The sequence below is a fragment of the Pelobates fuscus genome, chromosome 10 (assembly GCF_036172605.1).
Source record: "Pelobates fuscus isolate aPelFus1 chromosome 10, aPelFus1.pri, whole genome shotgun sequence".
Lineage (NCBI taxonomy): Eukaryota > Metazoa > Chordata > Amphibia > Anura > Pelobatidae > Pelobates > Pelobates fuscus.
In genome coordinates this window covers 120133383-120157352 of record NC_086326.1, presented here as the reverse complement: position 1 = coordinate 120157352, position 23970 = coordinate 120133383, and the positions used below count along the sequence as shown (strand labels likewise).

At 38.4% G+C, this 23970-nt stretch overlaps 1 protein-coding gene across 1 annotated transcript in view; it reads left to right on the top strand.

The window, feature by feature from the left end:
• The window catches only part of LOC134575706 (S-adenosylmethionine synthase-like), a 45673-nt gene extending 41243 nt beyond the window's left edge, over positions 1–4430 (top strand). The window contains exons 4-5 of the mRNA XM_063435078.1: positions 2649–2782; positions 4047–4430. Of these exons, the coding sequence (XP_063291148.1) occupies positions 2649–2782; positions 4047–4149 (237 nt within the window). The 3' untranslated portion in view covers positions 4150–4430. The remainder of the gene's footprint in view (positions 1–2648; positions 2783–4046) is intronic.
• The last annotated feature ends 19540 nt before the right edge of the window (positions 4431–23970 follow it).

Sequence of the window (23970 nt, the reverse complement as noted above, 5' to 3'; positions counted from 1 at the left end):
TATATGTGCATACATCTCAGTATTCAAACACACTCCTGCATTGAAACATTAACACTACATACAAACACACCTCTGTGTTAAAAACACCAAAATTATATATAAACACACCCCTGCATATGCATAAATACATGCTTGCATTCAAATGCCATGCCAGTGGGATGGGGGGGCAGGGGGCCCAAGCAAATGCTTGTCCAGGGTCCAATCAATATTAAAGACGGCCCTGTGTAAAGGTGAAATCTGAGAGGGTAGTTCCTGTAACTACTTTTTAAAACATTTCGGATGCTGCTTCAATGTAAATAAGGCAGGTACTACATTGCAACCTATTGTAAGGGAACAAGCATGGTGAATTACGAGGAATCAATCAGTGTCATTCTATGACAAAATAGCGAGTTAAAAAGAGAGCTGACTTAAAATTCACTGGTTTATTACTGACAATTAATGGATTTGTAGATGTTCCTGATAGCTTTAAACAGTACTGCTAAATAAATTTAACAGTTTTGTGTATTGAAAAGTAAATTCATAAATTTTGGCTAAATAGCTAAGCTAAAATGAGTTGGATACTTTTTCCAAAACAGCTATTTTGGCTTAAAGTAACACTTTAGTTGTTTTTGAGATGGTAGGCATCCTATCAATGGATGCCCAATCAGAAAAATAGCACATACTATTTTTCTCAGTAAACGCCAACTAACAGACTATAATTTTGCTTTAAAAAAATATTGCAGCTTTCTGCAGTGTAAGCCCACCCCTTTAGATGTAACGGAGCTCCGTGTACTCCGACCGAGTACCCTCCGTTGATGGATGCTCCTAGCGCTCTCAGAGGACTCCAAGCATTGCAGACGACACCACAACCACCGCAGACTCCACAACCGCCGTAGCTTAACTGGAGCCGTGCCGTCTTCCTTCCACCCTGGATCGGTTTCTGTCCTCCAGGACCGTGTGGGGAAGACCTCTCCTCCAGGAGAGCGTATCCGGAAAAGCTCTTAAAAGAGCTAAGTGATTAAGCTCAGGGGAGTATGCAGAGCATAGCAATCCCCAGTGTGATACAGCAATTCCCTCCAATAACGAGACAAGGCTACGTTTTGAAGGGTCAAGAAGAACTGAGGACTGGGACACCCAGCCTGCTTTTTATTACAAAAAGGTACATACAGGACACTCCCAGGGGGAGGATGAAATTAACCAATCACATGCATGGTAACACCCCCACGTCTCCTCCCCTCAGATAAACACATAACATAATTATACGGCACACATTTTTAGTCAAGTTCTGGATGTACCCTAAAAACAGGGGTACACCTTTAAATCCAGCATCGCTGGATAGCCCTTGTTCAGGGGAGTAACATATCAGAAAATTAGTCAATTCGGACAAATGGTTCGGGAGATACAGAGTTCCAAAGTTTTGACCGACCGCACAGACCAACTAGCCGAAAATAGTTCCATGAGTTTTGGCCTTGCGGTCGGTCTCCGTTCGCACGGTGAAAAGACACGAAAATCTTGCCATCCATTCGAATCTCGGTGTTCGCTGAAATCCCCATAGACGATTAAGTATAACTACCGAACGGTGGGACGTTCGGTAGTTACAGTACGAATTTATGGAGGTCTGGAGGACTCAGCGGTGTTCGCCTGTTTGTGTATCCGTTTTTAGTTCCATGCAGTTACAGGCAAACACTGCTGTTCGTGCGCAAGATGGCCGCGAACACGTGTAAAGTCCCGAAATGGCGGACACCTATATTTTACACACGGAATTCGTACTGAACCATACGAACGGTTTTACTACCGAATTCCAACAAGGCATTTACACATCTTCTATGTGTCCATAGTCTCTGTACAGCCCATTTAAAGAGCCACAGACAGCATAATGAAAATTCATTAAGCCCAGATATAGTTTTTAACGTGTAATATGTCCTGGGGCCATAGTCGTAGGGCAGGAGGCTAGCCATAAGTTTCCTACAATGCCCAGTGGCAAATGGCAGTTTGGCACACCACGCCTCCTCTTTTCACAAAAAACATTTCTTATTAGATGTACTCTAGGCATGTTCTCAGCCAATGAGAGTTCAGTGCGAGCTGAGTTGCTGACTTGAGACCTACCCACAGCCAGTCACTGTTCTTTGTGACTGCCTGTTGGTGAGTGGGGGTAGTCAAGGCAGCAATCCAGTTATGCTTTTGAAAGCATTCAACATGAGGCTATAACTTTTGCCTCACTCACTCACTCACTCCCTCAAATAGATTTGATAAAGATTCTATGCTTCTCAATTCAAAGTATTGCTTACAGATTGTTATGACAGATGTGCTTGCAGAATGTGTTATTCTCTGAGACACAATGGACTGACTGTGAGATCATCCGTAGTTATCCTCGCTAGTCATGATCTCCTACTGAGCAGAGTGGGGCTGCAGCAAATCTAGTGGAGGGTCTTAAAATCGATAATAACAATGGAACATGTGTTCGTTCCCAGAGTTTTCCTTTGAGCATATTTTCGGAACCTAACTTTATTGTTATGTCACAGTTAGGCAAAAATCTACACATTTCACTTTAGAATGAATTGTAAGTGCTCGGGCTAGATAGTGTACCAAAAAAAATGACATGAAGAATGTTAACTGTGTAAAATGTTTTATATGAAATTCATGAAGGTATATATGACTTGTTTTGCAAGGTATCTTATGCTATCGGAGTGGCAGCTCCATTGTCCGTTTCCCTTTTTACGTATGGAACATCTGAAAAAACTGAAAAGGAATTACTAGATATTGTGAATCACAATTTTGATCTACGACCTGGAGTCATTGTGAGGTAATTTTGATAAGTAATTAGGTACATTCCTTAGTACATTGTATGTAATCGCTTTTACTTTTTTAAAGGTATATCCCTAGTTGCTATAATAGTCTGCAGAGATGATATACAGTTACATTTATAAACACTTACTTGTAAAATTGAAAATGGATGTATCAAAACAACTTTAGCGCAACAAAGCAGTTTGCTGTATAAATCAGGCTCCTGTAGTCTCACTGATCAATCATCTGCTATTTAGGAGTTGATTCATTTTGCTTATGCCACCTTAGCCACAGCTTTCCTGGCTGAGAATCATACAGCCGTCATGAATTATTTTTACAGCATAGTGTGTTTACTTTATAAATTTGTATCTCCTGCTTTGTTCATGGAACTTTAATCATACACAAGAGGCTTCTGAAGGCTGTAGTAGTCAATTAACATGGCCATAGATAATGCATTCTTTCTTAGTTTGTTGCGAAATTGGAAGTGCTTCTGTTTTTTTTTTTTTGTCCTTCTTTTGGATCAACAGCAAAGTAGATGTGAGAAAGTCTGAACTTAAGGGACACATTTCTTTTTTCACCTATGTAACTATGATTTAACTCCTAAATGTCAGAGAATTAGGCAGTGAGATTTCAGGGACATGTTCTACACAGCCAAAATGTTTCATTAAGCTAAAATAGTTTTTGTGCCTATAGTATCCCTTTTACTATTACTAAATAATATCCGAATTGTAAAAACAGATTTTTTTAAAAGCTTGTCCAAACATAATCTAAATTGCTTAATTATTTTCCTCTCTCTTTCTCTGAGACTCTCCTAGCCCTCACAGCCATTACTTTATTCCCTTTCCCATAGTGGGCCATCCTTTATTTGTCCCTTCTCCACAGTGCATCCCCTGCTTTATTTGGTTTCCCTTCTTCTGTTTCCCCACCCTCTCCCTACAATATATTCCCATTCGCATTTGGTTGCTGCAGTTTCTCCAAAATTCTTTGTGTGTTTGCTTTCAAAACAGTGTAACGTAGGCCCACATAAATGTACAGTAGGGTTGAACAGTAGTAGAGCTTTGTAACAACTACCCAAGAGCTGATGCTCCAGTAATTATTTCTCCATGAACATACAGACTTTAATGGAAAGTCCTGCTTTTATTATTTGGCTTTCAAATGAAATATTGGTATTCATATAATCGTAATGAAAACATAATCCCACCAATATGTACAAAGCACTTGCCTAAAGTTAACAAAACTGTTTCTTGTCCTACAATCTTACTTCTTTTTTTATATCAATATAGGGACCTTGACTTGAAAAGACCAATCTACCAAAACACTGCATGCTATGGCCACTTTGGAAGGGATGAATTCTCTTGGGAATTTCCAAAGGAGCTGATTTTTTAACAGTGGCAACACTGTCACAAGGGCATTGGTTACAATAAATATTTTCACTCAGAAATTCCTCAGTGAGTGGGATCATGAAGGGACTTTCAAAAGTGTGGTGGTTAGTAGCTCACAACATCGAAACGGAAATCTATTGAACCAGAGTTATAAATGTATATCCATGTCTTAATATATAGACTTCTGTGCTGGGAAATTGATATATGTTTTAATTGATGCTGATTTGAGAAGAGCAATATCACAGATGTTGCAACAGGACACAAAACAATACACTAAAGGAAACATATTTTAATTTCCTTTAGAATACATTATTGAAAAAGATACATTTTAAACACCATAACTACTATAGCTCATTTTAGTAGATTTGGTGCAAATAGTGGATGTCAATGATAATCTGATAATCACTATTAACACTCTGAGCCTTGTAGTGCTGTTCACAGTTGGATATGTTGACAAGTTTGTACAGACCGCAACAAAATTTCAAGACCAGAGATTCTGATAAAATGTTTATTGAGTATTTTAATACAGAGAGAAAAACACCCTTGATCAGAGGGGAGGTTTGTAAATGATGGTAAGGGGCAGTCCATTGCAGACAATTGTACAACATAAACCACAATCATCGCCCAGGAAGGCTGGACCTTGTCATATCTCATGATTTTTAAAACACTTCCTAAATCAACTTATCATCTAAACATTTGCTGTTATTTTTCCCCATATTTGCACGCATCAGCAATATAAAATTAATTCCAGACAATTATATTTTCTGGACCATGGGTTGTCATCCATTGAGGACTAATCTTTCGTATACTATAATTGGGTTACTTTATATAAAAATAAATAAAGACATACACACACGTTTTGACCACATGCCCATTGCACCCCTCCTTCTTCTATCAACAACCCCATGTCGGTTCCTCTTTTCAGTTAAACACAATCATAAAGAAAACAAGAATATAGTAAATGTCCAGTATGATATCTTGTGATGGCAAAAGAGGTTCATTCCAAAAGACAAAATGTTAGTGTTATGTTCGGAAACAAAAATAGAATCGCTAAGGCAAAATGGAAAAACTTAGGCTGCAGAAATCATGCAAGTGTAGAACAGATGGTTAATGATAGAATACCTTTTTGCTGAAATCTGTTTATGCAGCATTTCATTATGAAAAGCTGCACATACAAAGTTTAACCCCTTTGCTACCAGAGAAACCACTGTTTCTGGTTTGTCATCAGCCAGCCCAGACAAAGAGTTCTGGGCTAGCTAATGTAAATTCTGTGCATATTTCTATACACAGAATGCCATTCAGTGGCTGAGACTGGTCAGCTGATGCTCTTAGTTAATGAATGAGCATCAGGATTAGCATCTGGTTTCTGCAGCTCTGCATAAGCCAGATGTCATAATTCTTCTGAAAAGGAGACCAAGCGCGGATCCAGATAGGAGGGTAAACCGTTGTTGGCAAACTGTTTGCCCAATTCTGGAGAATGGCGCCATGGTACTCCTGGCATCATAATATCACTGTAGCGGTTATGATGGTCGGAGTAACACTTTACATGCCTTGGTGCATTATCTTAAATTGTGCAAAGCAATTCGGGAAATAGGAAACAAAGACTCTTTGCATCATATTAACAAAAACAAATTGTGATCATAGTGCACAGACTGCTGCGTTAATTTGGAAACTTTGTAGTGGAAAAACACTACATAGCTACACTTAATATTACTTTATGCTAGATTGTATTATATAGATTTCTGCATACTACAAGGTCCAATATCCTTACACAACGCACAGTTTCCGGAATTATTTTGTGGGGTTTTTTAGGTTTTTTTTTGCAGATTTCTCATCTGCAGTCAATCTGTGAAATAGTTTGGTAGATAATTTCTAATTTACTTGTATGTTAACCAATGAAATGCATATATTATATAGAGTATTGTTTAATTTAAAGAGCAAATCATGTATAACTGGAACAAGGAGCAACTCTGCTTACTAATACATGTGTGTATTCAAAGTGTTCTATAGCACATTCGTCATGCTTTAAAGTAAATAGGAACAAATTGCAACACTAGCACATGAACATTGGACAAAACATGTTGTCTATAGATTGTTGTTTTCGTATATCTAGAAGCATTAGGGCAACTGACAGTTTTTTTCATGTCATTTTTTATCCTTACTATATTACCGGGAAAGAAAAAAATTTAAGAAATGATATGATGACATCAAATACTGAAATATTTAAAGGAACACTCCAGGCAAAAAACAACTTAATCAAAATGAATGAGGTCCTTTAGAGGTAAACCATCCACGAGCAGTTTCACACCAAAGTCTTTTCAGTGCTGGAAAGCTCTGCTCCTCCAGCACTGATTGCTGCAAAGCTTGAAAATGAAATCTGGTGTGCCTGTTCTACACGTATTGCTGCGAGCATGGCTCCGCTGACTGGCTTAGAGCTGCCAACTGCTACACTTTTAATAATGATTTATGTATGGGTATGTGTAAATAAAAGTGCTTAGATCATATATGTATATATATATGATCTAAGTACTTTTATTTACTTTTTAAACTTTTATTTAAACAATAAAAGATAGTGTGCAGCGCAAGTGTATAATACCACAGAATAAAATGTGATGCATGCACTGTGGTGGTATATATAACCAATAGATAACACACAAAATACCCAAGATATATAAACAGAATCAGATAATTAACCAGAGATCAACTGCTGGGGGTTCCAATAGTATAACCCTTTTCTGACAGTCTGTTTCAGTTACAAAGGTAAGTATTTTCATTTATTCATAAAAAAGTATAAAAGTTCTTACATGAGAGTTGTAATGATGCTGTTCAAAGGTAAGTACCCAGTAGCACAACGCGTTTCGACGAACAAGGTCGTCTTCCTCAACTTTTATACTTTTTTATGAATAAATGAAAATACTTACCTTTGTAACTGGTGTGCCTGTTCTACATTATTCATTTTGAGGAACAAGCTTCACACAGAGGAACATCTCTTGGATTTTTCCTTGCTACAACACACCACCACCCGAAAAACAGACTGTCAGAAAAGGGTTATACTATTGGAACCCCCAGCAGTTGATTTCTGGTTAATTATCTGATTCTGTTTATATATCTTGGGTATTTTGTGTGTTATCTATTGGTTATATATACCACCACAGTGCATGCATCGCATTTTATTCTGTGGTATTATACACTTGCGCTGCACACTATCTTTTATTGTTTAAATAAAAGTTTAAAAAGTAAATAAAAGTACTTAGATCATATATATATACATATATGATCTAAGCACTTTTATTTACACATACCCATACATAAATCATTATTAAAAGTGTAGCAGTTGGCAGCTCTAAGCCAGTCAGCGGAGCCATGCTCGCAGCAATCCGTGTAGAACAGGCACACCAGATTTCATTTTCAAGCTTTGCGGCAATCGCTGCACACTATCTTTTATTGTTTGCATCCACTTTCCTGTGTAATTTTTTGTGATTATTCCCACTTAGTGTGTCCTAGCAGCTTTATTCAGCGCCACGGTTTATACTGTTTCCTTTTTTGCTGTAAACTTTTATTTAAGTTTTACAAGCTTTGTAAAACTTTTCTGCAGGCATTAGGGGGACTGCCTGAGAGCTCAAGCAGGCCCCCTACTGGCACTGCACAAGTCAGCTATTCCGGCCATGTGATCGCGAGGACCCCTCGATCACCTGGCACAGGAGGGCCTGATCAGACAGTGGGAGTCTGCCTAAGCTCCCAGGCAGACCCCAGGATCGCGATCGCCAGCGAGGCATCGCCAACGATTAGGTAAGTGGCGATTTACTATCGGGTTACTAACCAGGTACATCCAAGGTTATAAACGACCATTTTGACAGGCGTACCTGGTACATCCGAGGTCGGGAAGGGTTTAAAAAACACTATAGCGTTAAGGAAGACAAATGTGCATTATTAATGCAATAGTGGACTTGTTGCCATTTAAGCCCCCAGCCTCCAACTGCATGGAATAAGAAAAAAAGGTATTTTACTTACCTATGCTTCCTCGCAGTGCTGCTCTCTGCAGTGCTGTTCATCTTTTTTTTGGAGATCATCCAAACCAATTGTGCGGTAAAATTAAGTGCTGCGCCAATCAGATTTTTTTGAGACTGATAGAAATAGCTTAGTTTTACGCGGCTACTTCTGTGGAAGCGCCTCTAGTACCAGCAATGGCCACTATGGTAGACTGGAAGTGATCAGCTGACCTCATTATGAGAACAAATTATTATTTAACAAATTATTGCAATTTTTCAGTTTTATATATATATATATATATATATATATATATATAAATATATATATATATATATATATATATAATATATATATATATATATATATATATATATATATATATATATATATAAAACAAAACAATATTGCTCCTGCACTCACGCTTGAAATTCCCTTGAGAGCCGGGTGCCAACCAAAAAGAACAGCTTCAATATCCAGAAAATTCAAAGGAATGGTTGCACTCACGTAATTAAAAGTCCAAAGTTTAATGGAAAGATTTAAAAAAATCCAAGATCAACGTTTCAGTCACTACTGACTTTCATCAGGATCATGAAGTTAATGAGACATACAGACATCTTATATACCCTATACAATTATACCAATTAAGCAGATGATTGCAATAAACATAAATATAAATAAATGCATTAAATCAATAAATTAGCTTACCCCCAGTGAAACCGCTGTGTTGCCGGCGTTCCCCAGTGCCCAGTGCGCCTGCGCTAACAGGCTACTCCCCTTACGTGACGTAATTGCGTGGTGACATCCGCCGTTCGTCTCCATAGCGACCGCTATGCTAATCCGTCGCTATGGGGATACCAGCTAAACGGACGGCAATAGAAATTAATATCAGCGTGCACGATGTAACGGGACTGAGTGCCAATAAATTAATGTATACAGATACCTTGATTGTGGTGTGATAAGTGAGCTTAGTGGAATTATAGGCTCAAGTAATATATAAATCTTACTCACTGTGAATAAAAGTGTCGTTGTTCTTAAAGTGCTAGTGCATATTATATACTTCTTGTCAAGATGCAATTTGTGTACTTTATAGAATGTGTACAAAAGGTGCCACATTAGTAATGCATACAGGACCTAATATGCAAGTGCAGAATAAGTGTTGTTAAAAGTGCCAATCGTGCTTATTAAAAAACCAAAATGTGCAAAAATATAATAAACTATCCCAGTGCTATACAATAGTGAAAGAAATTCTGCTTAATTCACCCACATTCATGACAATAAATATTTACATTAGACTAAAAATATATTGACAATAATATCACACAAGGCATGAATGGTTAGTAAAGTTCAATGGTGTTAAGCTATGTGTACAATCTTACTCGAATACATTAAAAGTAGTAAGGAGTACACCTTGGGGTCATTGATGCCACTATTACCTATGGCTTATTAACCTTGGATACTGAAATCGCTAATGTACCTGTAGTCAGTATCACCAAGCGTGCTTATGGAACTTTACTAGACAACAAAAAAAAGAAAAAATGCATGACTAAAAACATAATGCAGCTGGGGATTGACGCCACTATGAATTGTGGGTGTCAAGTACAGTTGGTAAAAAGGAATAATGAACATCAGAGTCAAAATTGAAGATATATGGGCTGTATACACTATCGCTATAGTATAGTATTCCAATAGATAATATAGTAATGGGCCTTGATATCAAAAATTGCAAAGAAGACCAAACTTCGAACTGTATAGTAGACCTTGATGTTAGTAGTTACAGAAAAAAAGGGGGAAACCAAACATTAAACTGAACATCATCATGCGATCATTGGTGCTGAACTATAAAAAGGAATGAAAAGAAATCTGTTCATTTAAGCCCTTTGGAGCTACTGTGTCCAAATGATAGATCCAGTACGTCTCTCTATTCAGTAATGCTTTTCCTCGGTCCCCTGCTCTGTTGGACAACGGAATATGATCAATTGCCACAAACTTTAGGGAAGATAATGGATGTCCAAGTTCCAAGAAATGTTTGGCCACAGGTTTATCCGAGGCCCCGTCCCTGTACGCCAATCTGATGCTGGACCGGTGTCCCCGAATTCTTTCGCACAATGCAGTCTCTGTTTTACCAATATACGCTAAGCCGCACGGGCATGTCAACTTGTATATGACATGCGTTGTTTTGCATGTAATTGTCCTCCTAATAGAGTATTGTTTGTTCGTATGTGGGTGAGAAAAAAATATTCCCACGATCGGCAGGGGTAAGGCTAAGGTCTGCAAAGACTGTACCATGGTCTTAAACAAGGCATCCTTGGATATGATGCTCATCATCATTAAGGACGTCAAAGAGGATTTCATTGACGTAGATAAGAAGATTCTAGCAGTAGAAGCTGAACATGCGATTCTCCTAGCCTCTACAGAAGGGCAGAAGATGTTGCACAAACTACAGGAGGATCTACTAAGATATAAAAATTAATTAATCAAGTTTAAAAAACTGAAGTTCGAGAGAGTCCACCAGGACTATCAAGATCATCACGTGTATAGATGGCTTTCTGGTAATAACCCACAGAGACCAAGAAGACCGCGAAAGAGGATCATCAAACCTCGGATAGTGACGATAGATACCACATCGGGTGAATCAGCTTCAGACAATGACCATAATGAGACGACATCCCAGACTCCTTCCCCCCTTTTTTTAGAGAGCGCAACAATGGGCACCTCTACCAGAAGCCAGCTACGAGGAAACGTAGAACAAGGAGAGGGGGCACCACGCAATTACGTCACGTAAGGGGAGTAGCCTGTTAGCGCAGGCGCACTGGGGAACGCCGGCAACACAGCGGTTTCACTGGGGGTAAGCTAATTTATTGATTTAATGCATTTATTTATATTTATGTTTATTGCAATCATCTGCTTAATTGGTATAATTGTATAGGGTATATAAGATGTCTGTATGTCTCATTAACTTCATGATCCTGATGAAAGTCAGTAGTGACTGAAACGTTGATCTTGGATTTTTTAAAATCTTTCCATTAAACTTTGGACTTTTAATTACGTGAGTGCAACCATTCCTTTGAATTTTATATATATATATATATATATATATATATATATATATATATATATATATATATATATATATATTAAACATTACTTTGCAGCTGCTCAGAGCAAATACTGCATACTTCCCTAAATATTTACATTTATAATAATCTAAACCCAGTTTCTCTTTGCTATTTGTTTTAGTGTGTGTGAAACATATTCTAATGTAATAATACACCGCCCAATAAAAACGTTACTTTCAAACACTGATCCCACATAATTCAAGACTCATAAGACTCCAAGCTTTTAGAAGAAGATGGTAATATTGATGATCTTAAAGGAACACATGGGGCACCATAACCACTTCATCTCACATAAGTGGTTATGGTGCCTGGAGTCCCTTGGAGCCATCATATATTCAAGTGTTAAACCATTTTCAAACAGTTTAACACAAAAAGTAGTGTCTGCAGGTGCCAGTCTGCTGTCTATACCTCATGTATGGGCTAATTATAGAAGCATTCTTTCGATCTAGATAGGCATTGAGATGAAGTTGCTATGGTGTCCAGAGTGTTCCTTTAATATTTGACATAAAGGGTAAATGCAAATTACAAAATAAACTATTTTAATCAGGCTCCTTTTTCTGGACCAATATCAGTTTCTAACCATGAACATTTTCTTTGATGTTACTGTAAATCTAATCCATATTTTGGAAGCCATTTGTAAAGAATCACAGTTGCAGAGATCTAAATGTTTTCCACTATAATAAAAACATTCAGACAGATGCTATTTACTGGAGAATGTGCTGTTTTTGATATTAGTGGTATAGCTTATTTGATGTTATTAAAGCAATTATTGTATTGATTTACCTATGTTTAATGTTTACAGAAATGCTGAACACTTCATTTTGTTTACCAGAATTTTCTAACTCACATTTGCTTTTAAATGGGACATAGAATGTGGCAATGAAACATCATGTGAACTTTTATTGAGATGCATCAATCATAATAAACATATTCTTTGTTTTCACCCTGTTTGTTGATTTATTTGCCTCATCTTGGTATAAACCAGTGGTTCCCAAACTTTTTAGGTTCAAGGCACCCTTAATATTTTTATATTTTTCCAAAACACCCAAAGCCAAAATGTCTAGGTTGTATATCTGTACAGCGCTGCGGCATTTACTGGCACTATAGTGTAATGTACAGTGTTGGTGTTTGAAGAGGTGTGTTTGTATGTAATCTTTGCCTTTGATTGCAGGGGTGTGTTTGAATGTTATGTTCACTTTTAAATGTGGATGTACATTTGTGTGAAGTATTTGTGTTTGGGGTGTGTTTGTATATCCTTTTGGAGTTTGGATGCAGGATTGTGTTTGTATGTAATATTTGTGTTAGATTGCAGGAGTGTGCTTGTATGTTGTGCTGGTATATATATTAATATCAAAATACACGTAGAATGATGTTGATTATATATATATATATATATATATATATATATATATATATATATATATATATATATATATATATATATAATTCTATATATAATAGGAAAAAAATTTAATTACGTTAAAAAAAATAAAAAAATATATATGTGTAATTTCGTTTTAACTGTATTTTGATATTAATATATATATATTGATATCAAAATACACATAGAACAAAATAATATATATATATCTATATACATAAGTATATACGTATATATCACTATATGAATACCTATATATAAATAAAAATAATTTAAAAAAAAACTATATATATATGTGTGAATATATATATATATATATATATATATATAATATAAATTTACATATTTTTTATGAAAAAACTGAAAAATGTAACATGTATATTTGACCCTGTAACTTCCCAAAACACCATAAAACCTGTACATAGGGGTTACTGTTTTGCACGTGAGACATCGCTGAATACAAATATGTGTATTTTATTGCAGTAAAATCAAACAGTATTATGACATTCACAGCTAAAATGTCACGTAGAACTAAAAACGTGTTTCTAAATCTTATTTTCTCCAATTTTTTTTTATATTTTATTCATATTAAATTATGTTTCATATCTAAATATTTGATGTTAAATGAAAACCCTGTTTCCCCCTGAATAAATAAAGGGCAAATGCCAGGTTTTGTTTTCGTTTTGTTTTAATTTGGTGTGACATATACATATATAAATTGTCATTTATTACAAAAAAAATGCAAAATAACGTGGAAAAAAACTAAAAAAATATTTTTTCCCCAAGTTTTGGCAATAATAAAGTGTGCATAATATGTCCAGCTTAGGAAAAGTAATTCAAAACCAATTCATTTATGTGTCTTGATTTACAACGTACATAATGTGTAGGATTTCAGTTTATTTTGAAAGTTACAGGTCACAAACTACAAGGTCTAAAATAAAATTTCAATGTGAAACAATTTTAGAAGTTGGTATGTTTGTCTTGGAAGTTAAATACCCATTACAGGAAACAAAATTGCCACACAAAAGTATATATTTATATAAAGTAGACATTACATGCTATTTACCTAAGGTTAGTTTGACACTTTTTGCGTAGCCATTTCACCGCCAATCTCTGCTAAATATTGGAGTAAAATTGTGGTTTTTCTCTATTTTGGCATATACACATATAACAAGGTTTTTGTAATGTGTATTTTGTAAATCTGGCGTGTGCTATTCCTGTACAGAACCCCATATTGTGTTCAGCTACATCTGCTGAGTACAACGATACCCCCATTGTATACCTTTGTATAGCTTTGCCGCTACCCCTATTGTATACCTTTGCCGCTATTCTGTAAAGCTAAAATGCCATATAGGAGACCATGCTATTTCAGTTACTATAGTTGGAATTTTCATAGATGGTTATATGTCTGATTTTGTGGCATTATAGCCATTTGACTGTTCAAAAACCCCACCAAGGCCTTCCATTTGAGAAAGCAGACACTCCAGGGTATGTTGTTAGGCATATATTATACCTTAACTTGCCACCATTTTTACATGTTGCATTTTCGCTGGGTATTTCTTACATTTGATACGTGCCACTGTCATAAATTCCTAAATATGCTCAGTTACCTCTTCTGAGTAAAACAATAAGTCCAATGTATGACCATTTTGTGAAGTTACAGTGCTGTGAAAGAGACGTGACAAGTTCAGGTTTTTAAGTGTGAATTTACATGGAGAGTTTTAATGGGTCCGTATTCTATTTTTAAACATATTAGCAGGCTGCTTTTTCCAACTACCCCAAAAAGGCGTACTATTTCTTAAAGAAGACGCCCGAGGGCATTTCAAAAGGCAAATTTTGAACCTTAGCGTGGAATAATTTTTCCGTTAGCTTGTATCAAATGTAGTGGTAATAAGCATTTTTTTCTGCCTTTTTGACACACAGTGAGTTTGTACTGTATATTTTGCAAACCTTATGTGTGCTACGGCTTTATAATACTTTTTATGTTGCTCAGCTATGTTGTCTGAGTGCAGCAATACCCCCGTATGTACCTTTGCCAGGTATATGTGGACGTTGAAGGGGCACATTTCAGACACAGCCATTGCAGGTTTTTTCAAACTTTGAATTTTTACGCTGTGTTGTTACCCCACTTTGGAGTTTTTTTAGCAGGCTATATATTCCAACTATCCCATAAAAGCATACTATTTCTTAAAGAAGACATCCCAGGGTATTTCAAAAGGCATATTTTTAACCTTAGTATGGGATTATTTTTCCGCTAGCTTGTACCAAGTGTAGTGGTAATAAGCATTTTTTCTGCTTTTTTGACACACACAGTGAGTTTGTACTGTATATTTTGCAAACCTTATGTGAGCTACAGCTATATAATACTTCCTATATTGCTTAGCTTTGTTGGTTGAGCACAGCAATACCCCCATATGTACCTTTGCCAGGTATATGCGGATATTGAAGGAGCACATTTGAGACACAGCCATTTAAGTTTTTTCAAACTTTAAATTTTTACGCTATGTCCATACCCCACTTTGGAGTTTTTTTGTAGGTTAATTATTCCAGCTACCCCATAAAGGCATACCATTTCTTAACGAAGACACCCTAGGGTATTTCAAAAGAAGTGTTTTGAACCTTAGCGTGAAATATTTTTTTTCCCGCTAGCTTATACCAAGTGTAGTTTTTTATGCCTTTTTGAGATACTCAATGAGTTTGTAATATACCGTATATACTCGAGTATAAGCCGAGTTTTTCAGCACATTTTTTGTGCTGAAAAACCCCAACTCGGCTTATACTCGAGTCAATAGTCTGTATTATGGCAATTTACATTGCCATAATACAGACTGGGGGCTGTGGGGGCTGTCAGGGAGCTGTAACTTACCTTTCCTGCAGCTCCTGTCAGCTCCCTTCTCCTCCGCGCCGTCCATTCAGCTCTTCTGTCAGCTCCCACTGTAAGTCTTGTGAGAGCCGCGGTTCTCGCAAGACTTACAGTGGGAACTGACAGAAGAGCTGAATGGACGGCGCGGAGGAGGAGAGAGCTGACAGGAGCTGCAGGAAAGGTAAGTTACAGCTCCCTGACAGCCCCCACAGCCCCCACTGAACTACCAATGCCACTGGACCACCAGGGAGTAAGAGCCGCCCTCCCTGGCCAGCTAGCAAGCAGGGAGGGGGAATATAATAATAAATAATAATAATAATAAAAAAATAATAATATTAAAAAATAAAATAATAATTAATAAAATAATTAATAATATAACAATCAAAATGCCCACCCCCACCAACACATACACAAACACACACTGCATCACACACACACACTGCATTCATATACACACACTGCACTCACACACACTGCATTCATACACACACACACTGCACTCACACTGCACACACACACTGCACACACACACTGCACACACACACGCACTGCACTCATACAGACACGCACTGCACTCATACATACACACACTCATGCACGCACTGCACTCATACACACTGCACTCATACACACAGAAAAGATATAACTGGTATGTGAGCGCTCCAATACAAATAAGCTAATAATTATGCACATAAACATAAAAATCAATGTAATAATGACCAATATAGCTGGGATCACCACAATGACCACCATAAACCAAAATTAAATGTACTGGGTGAATCTATCTGAATCAGAATACTCTACACATATATAAAGAGTATACAAAATATCATTTATTGTATAAAAAGCCAAACATAAAAATATGAAACAACATCTCAAAATGTCCAGTATCAGATGTAATCGTGGTGAATAATATGGGGCCCCTTATTCATATTCTTGTCGACAAAAGACTGATGTAAAAAATCGGAGATGTGCACATAAACATAAAAAATATGTATAAACATAAAAAAGAATTCAAGCGATAAACTCCATGTACATTCCGTAAAAAATATGTGTGTAGACGGATAGTGCCCAGACGAAAGAACCGTCTCACGGAGAGGGAGCTCGAGAACCAGCCAAACACCCGGGTCAAGACTAAGGGGGAAGCGATAGGGATGGCCCCAAAGGTGAAATCACATCCACCAGATATGGAACACTATGGGGATATCACTAAGGCAACTTACCCTATTCGTCCGACCTTCGGATGAGATACTGGGAGCACATAAACTCCAAACCGTGGGAGCTGCAGGATCTGTCGTTCTCGCCAGGTCACTTGCCGAAAATCAATGACGGGTCGTAAAGGACGGACCGGCTGGAAAGTTCAAATCAGTCGGCGGTGTGGTGAGGCAGCAGACAGCACGTCTACGCGTTTCGTCCTTGCTGGAGGACTTTTTCAAGACAATGTATGCTGTCTAAGAGGCGGGTATATATACCCACTCTTAATTGTTTCACGAAATGGTCATGATTGTTAATTGATATACTGAGATCATTACAAATCTAAATAAAGAATGCTGCAAGTGGATAAAGCAACACCAACTATAATAAATAAAAATATAATGAAATCGTTTATCATTATTGGGACAATGTCATATTATTAACATCGAAAAATGCATATATATAGAAATAAAATAAAGATTAAGAAATTTTTTACTAATAAAATAATTCAATTTCCAATTTTAAAAAGATTCTACAGAGCTTGATAATATTAGTGAATCTTAGTTTGCTAGCCTTTTTGAAAAAATAAAAATACAGTTAAATTATTTTATGAATCATAAATTTTTTATTATTTAATTAAGAAAAAGAACAATGAAATGATGCTGAGCACTCATGTGAGATTCATATAAGTGTCATAGTGACCATGGGGTCTATAGTGAATCACAATATATATATGTGATTCCCAATTCATTCTCTCCCACATATAGAAACAGTGAGATATCTTCCACTGACAGGGACAAAAAGTTTATATTCCAAATCTTAAATGTTACATTCCACTTCTTCATTTAACCCATTGGGGGTAAGTGTATTGAGTCTGAAGATCCATTTGGTTTCCGCTGTGATTAAAGCTAATTTTCTATTAAGTGTATTCTCTGCAATATGCTCAATGCCCATTACTATTAGATGTGAAGGATTACTGTCATGGGCCATTTGGAAGTGTCTGGCTACCGAGGATTTTTTATCACGGTTGCTGATGGCTCGTCTGTGTTCCCTGAACCTAGCTTTTAATGGTCTCGAGGTCTGACCTACATATAGTAAGTCACAAGTACATATCAGCAGATATACAACAAATTAAGTATTGCACGATATTCTTGTGGTTACATGGAAGTTCTCATCTTTAGAGGATGGGGAAAAATTCTTCCTTCCGTGACATATGTGTTGACAGGTTAGGCATCGAGTGGCACCACATTTAAAATTTCCTGCTTCACATAATACCGATGTTTTATTGGTTTTTGCAGTCGGAAATTTGGAAGGGGCCAATAGGTTCTTTAAATTCCTATTTTTACGGAATGTTACTCTGGGTACTTCAGGGATACTGAATCGAATCCATGGATCCAAACGCAGAATTGACCAGTGATTATTTAAAATTTGAATGATCTGATTATACGCCCTATTGTACGCAGTCGAGAAAATGGGACCTTTATTCTGACCCACCTCTCTAGTGCTGATGTGAAAGTCATTCCTTGATTTAGGTCTCCTTTTTATCGGATGATTCTCCAGTAAGGATAGAATCTCCCTATGTTTGACTGAGGGGGGGGGGGGATGGTGAAATCGATGTATCAGCTGCAAACCCAGGGATGATAGTGGAGTTTTTTCCGTCCATTCCAATTTTCCGCTGATTGATAAGGGAATCTCTATTGAGCCCTCTAGCCTTCTGGTACGCCCGACCAATGATGTTGGGATCATAATTTTTGTCCAGGAATCGCTGGCAGAGGTCCAACGACTCCTCTTCAAAATTCTCCATAAAGGAACAATTGCGTCGGAGCCTGGTGAACTGGCTGAACGGGATATTATTGATCCACGTAGGATGATGACCACTAGTGGAATGCAAAAATCCGTTGACATCCACCTGTTTTTTATATGTTTTGGTGTGGACATGACCAGATTTCCCACTCAAGATTAAATCCAGAAATTCAATCGTCGATCTGTTTTTGTTACTCGTAAAGGAGAGCCCCCACTCGTTGTTGTTAAGACTTTGAACGAACTCCTCAGCTTCATTTAGATCACCTTCCCAAATGATCAGGATGTCATCAATGAAGCGTTTGTAGAATTTCAGGTGCCTCTTCCAAATAGGGTTATGGTAAATGTTGGAATGTTCCCATAGACCCATAAAGATGTTGGCGTATGCGGGGGGATTTTAACAGTTTATTTCCATTCAGTGACGATCATGCCCCTTCTTAGCCTTACAGAAAGGAATAGTAGAAGGTTAAATTTATTAATGGAAAAAGAAAAAGATGAGAACTCTCCCTCCCACATATCAGAACCTTCCATAAAATCCCTCTTTTTTGAGTTAGAGAAACAACTAAAATCTGAAATGAGGGATTGGTGGGATCATGCATTGTTAGAAAAATATCTTGATCAAAAACTGATCCCAAGAGGCCTGAGGTTTGACAAAAAACCTTTCTTTACGGACCATTCTGAATTGGAAAATGAATGGTTGGTAGCTTTAGACACCTGCTCTATGGTACTCATGAGAATTTTGGTTAGATATAGAGAGTACAGATTGAAAAAGACTGAAAAGGAGATTGAAATAATTCATTCGAAGATTAATACCACTGACAAACCCGATTCAATAACAGAGTTGGACAATACTATGAACAATAGGATTATTAAATTTGAAAAAGACCTGGTCACCAAAAAGAACACCAAATATACAAGAGACCTAAAGGACTATGAAAGTGGCTACATTAGAAATTGGCAAAGAAAGGCCTTAAGATCGAAAAGGGATTCATCTACTCCTTTTCCGAGGAATGAGTCTAGAAGTCGAAACCCCGACCGTATCCAGCAATTTAAAGGTAAAAGGAGTTTTTTTTTTTTTTATAATTCTTTATTTTTGCGTGCATGAGTTTAACACAGATTTTTCCAATGCCACAACAGCGTTGGTAAGAAATATTAATAAAACAAGACATTTCTGTTACATGGCATTTGAATATACTGCACAATTTTTTTTTTGTAAATAGTAGCAGGCATAGAAAACAAGAGAAGAAGAGTTATGATTTAAAGGCTAGACATGCTATCTATATGCATATACTTTGAGGCGTGATGATGGTTAGATAGGCATGTGAGACAAAAGAGGTAATTCTTCTTATGTTGATGATTTGGAGTTTCAAAGTATTACTGACAAGCTTAACAATATAGCATTAAAACTGATTGGACATACGCGTAGTATCGATTGGGAGTTTAATATTTACGTGCCATGAGGAGCATTGCTAAAGTGGTGCGATAGGGCAGTAGGTTATAGGCTCGTTATTGTTATTGGAGGGCATAGCTAGACCATAGCACTGGCTTGGGATAAGTGGGAGCGTAAGATTAGTGCCTTAGATTTAACATTTGGTTGGTTCCGGTATGGTGAAGTGACCGGGTTTTAGACATGGGAACATCAAAGATTATCAAGTAGTATTGTGTGGTTTATAAAGCATATAAAACATTTTAAACCATGCATTTTAAGCCGCTGAGCATAGGGCAACGATAAAAATACCCCTTTAGTTCAGCTCTGCTGACCGGGTGGCCGCAGGGATAGAGGCTACTGCAAACCTTCACCCTACGCCACTGGTGTGTTGAAGCAGATAGTCCGTTTCGTGGCTCACTGGGAAGATGTTGGTGTGCGCTGGTGGGCTGTACAGGGATGTGGTGATCCTCCAGCCCCAGACTGGTGAGCAGGCCTGCATCGCTGTGCCACAAACCCGGTGTCTGCCAGAGTCCGAGTTTCCTCCACTTGAGGGAGTACTGAGGGGTCTGGCGTTGTGCTGCCGGTTACAACGCTGGGACCTCTGCTGCTGTGGGAGATGCTGTCGGGCTTTAGCCCTGATGGCCTTCAGACTTGTTTTATTCTTGCCGGTTCTATTACTGGTCGCGGCTTGCCGGTGTTCAGGGCGTGGGTGTTCCGTTCTGGGCATTTTCTTGGCTCCGTGGGTCAGTGTCAGGCCGTCCCTGTAGGTATTGGATCTCCCGGTGTGTTTTTTCAAGATGGCGCTCCTGCAACGCCGGCCTTTCGGGCGCCTGGAGCCTGTGAGAGTGTTGGAGGTCCGCCGTGCGGTCACCCGGACTGGGCTTGGTAGCTTGCCCTTTGTCTGGGTCGTCAGGTGGGGTGGTCGCATGCAGGCTGCCAGTTTCTCCCAGAAGGAGTTGAAGATTGCGGCCAGTCGGAGCTCCGTGGCCGCTGCGGTGTGGTAAGCTTCTCCAGTCGCCGCCATTTTGAGGGCCTCGTGTCAAAAGGAGTTTTAACTACGCAAATCGTTCTTATGGATCCAAGAGTACTCCTCAGTGGAGCCCGAAGACGTATGTTGAAGCAGTCAAATCTAAACCATACAATTCCTTCAATCAAAACCACTATGCCAGAAATAATCATTACCAGAAAGAGAAAGGCATTCGTTATACCCCTAATACATCACATCGTGACCGATGGAGGAGACAGGACAACCCCAATTTTATCCCCATATTGGAGACCACAGACCGAGGTTCCACGGAGAGGTCAGGCCCCCTGATTAAGCATGGGGAACTAGGAGCGCGTCCCAAACTCCCCAGAGCACTCAACCAAGATGATCCAGTTGAGGCTCATTTTTTTAGAAGAGGGCCCTGTGGATCGACCCAAAACGTTCCCACTTTTTTCCAAAATAGGGAGCAAGAAAAGAGATGCACCCACAGGGGAACGAGAGGAAAGGGAAACAAACCCCAACAAGATGAGATGCCTTCCATAACTGGAATTTTTAACCTATCCACCCATGTACTGACCGCATCTGAGATCTCCCTACTCAACAAGGGTCTGAGTTTTGCTCCTTTTAGGAATCCAGATATCCTAGATCTATTTCGAGATCTTAACCAATTTATTAGAAAATTAACTTTAACCAGGTCGTTTAATATCAAGGAGGCCAATAGCGTCCAAACGGCGTCAATTTTTCTAAATGATCCACAAGATAAAATCATCCTGAAGAATCTAATGAGTCTACTAAATGACCAAACTGAATCCCTCAGGGAAGTTGATGCCTTGGAGGTGTTGGAGGCTAGTATATCTACGGGACTTAAAACTCGCTCTACATATTATCCTCTAGCTGACAAAGGAGGGTTCATTCCTATCTTCTATGAATTGGTTATGAAGGATTTTAAACACCTGGTCCTGGACCTTGAGAAGCAACAGAAAGATCGAAAATTGGAACATAATCTCACTAATCTCGAAATGTCAGCCCTAAAGGGCCTTAAAAAGGATAATAACATCATTATAAAGGGAGCGGACAAGGGAGGAGGGATTGTCCTCCTTAATAGAGAGGATTACCTGGGTGAAGCCAATCGAATCCTTGGAGACCAAGAATACTATAAAGTTCTCACCTTTAACCCCTCAACCCGATTTATTAAAGAATTACGGGCTTGGGTTAACAAGATGTTTGACATGAAGGTTATTGATAAATTGGAGAAAGGTTTCCTCCTCTCTGGTGAAGGCAATATCCCCATTTTTTGTTTTCTCCCCAAGATTCATAAATCACTCACCAACCCGCCGGGGAGACCCATCATTTCATCTATTGGTTCTCTGACTGCACCACTCTCAAAATGGGTAGACACTCACCTTCAAAAAATCATGATTCACCTTCCCTCCTATATTAAAGATACAGGACATGTACTGTCTCTGATGCAAGATGTTGTGTGGCAGGAGAACTTCTGCTGGTTAACTATTGACGTGGCGGCCCTATACTCCAACATTGACCATCACTTAGGTTTGAAAGCGGTCAAGCATTTCCTTTTGGAAGATCCTCTTCTTCCACTATTCCAAGTGGAAGCTATTGTTGAAAGCATATCCTTCATTTTAACCCATAACTATTTTTGTTTCAATGGGCAATTTTATTTACAGAAGAAAGGGACAGCAATGGGGCCGAGCTTTGCCCCAGCATACGCCAACATCTTTATGGGTCTATGGGAACATTCCAACATTTACCATAACCCTATTTGGAAGAGGCACCTGAAATTCTACAAACGCTTCATTGATGACATCCTGATCATTTGGGAAGGTGATCTAAATGAAGCTGAGGAGTTCGTTCAAAGTCTTAACAACAACGAGTGGGGGCTCTCCTTTACGAGTAACAAAAACAGATCGACGATTGAATTTCTGGATTTAATCTTGAGTGGGAAATCTGGTCATGTCCACACCAAAACATATAAAAAACAGGTGGATGTCAACGGATTTTTGCATTCCACTAGTGGTCATCATCCTACGTGGATCAATAATATCCCGTTCAGCCAGTTCACCAGGCTCCGACGCAATTGTTCCTTTATGGAGAATTTTGAAGAGGAGTCGTTGGACCTCTGCCAGCGATTCCTGGACAAAAATTATGATCCCAACATCATTGGTCGGGCGTACCAGAAGGCTAGAGGGCTCAATAGAGATTCCCTTATCAATCAGCGGAAAATTGGAATGGACGGAAAAAACTCCACTATCATCCCTGGGTTTGCAGCTGATACATCGATTTCACCCCCCCCCCCCCCCCCCTCAGTCAAACATAGGGAGATTCTATCCTTACTGGAGAATCATCCGATAAAAAGGAGACCTAAATCAAGGAATGACTTTCACATCAGCACTAGAGAGGTGGGTCAGAATAAAGGTCCCATTTTCTCGACTGCGTACAATAGGGCGTATAATCAGATCATTCAAATTTTAAATAATCACTGGTCAATTCTGCGTTTGGATCCATGGATTCGATTCAGTATCCCTGAAGTACCCAGAGTAACATTCCGTGAAAATAGGAATTTAAAGAACCTATTGGCCCCTTCCAAATTTCCGACTGCAAAAACCAATAAAACATCGGTATTATGTGAAGCAGGAAATTTTAAATGTGGTGCCACTCGAGGCCTAACCTGTCAACACATATGTCACGGAAGGAAGAATTTTTCCCCATCCTCTAAAGATGAGAACTTCCATGTAACCACAAGAATCTCGTGCAATACTTAATTTGTTGTATATCTGCTGATATGTACTTGTGACTTACTATATGTAGGTCAGACCTCGAGACCATTAAAAGCTAGGTTCAGGGAACACAGACGAGCCATCAGCAACCGTGATAAAAAATCCTCGGTAGCCAGACACTTCCAAATGGCCCATGACAGTAATCCTTCACATCTAATAGTAATGGGCATTGAGCATATTGCAGAGAATACACTTAATAGAAAATTAGCTTTAATCACAGCGGAAACCAAATGGATCTTCAGACTCAATACACTTACCCCCAATGGGTTAAA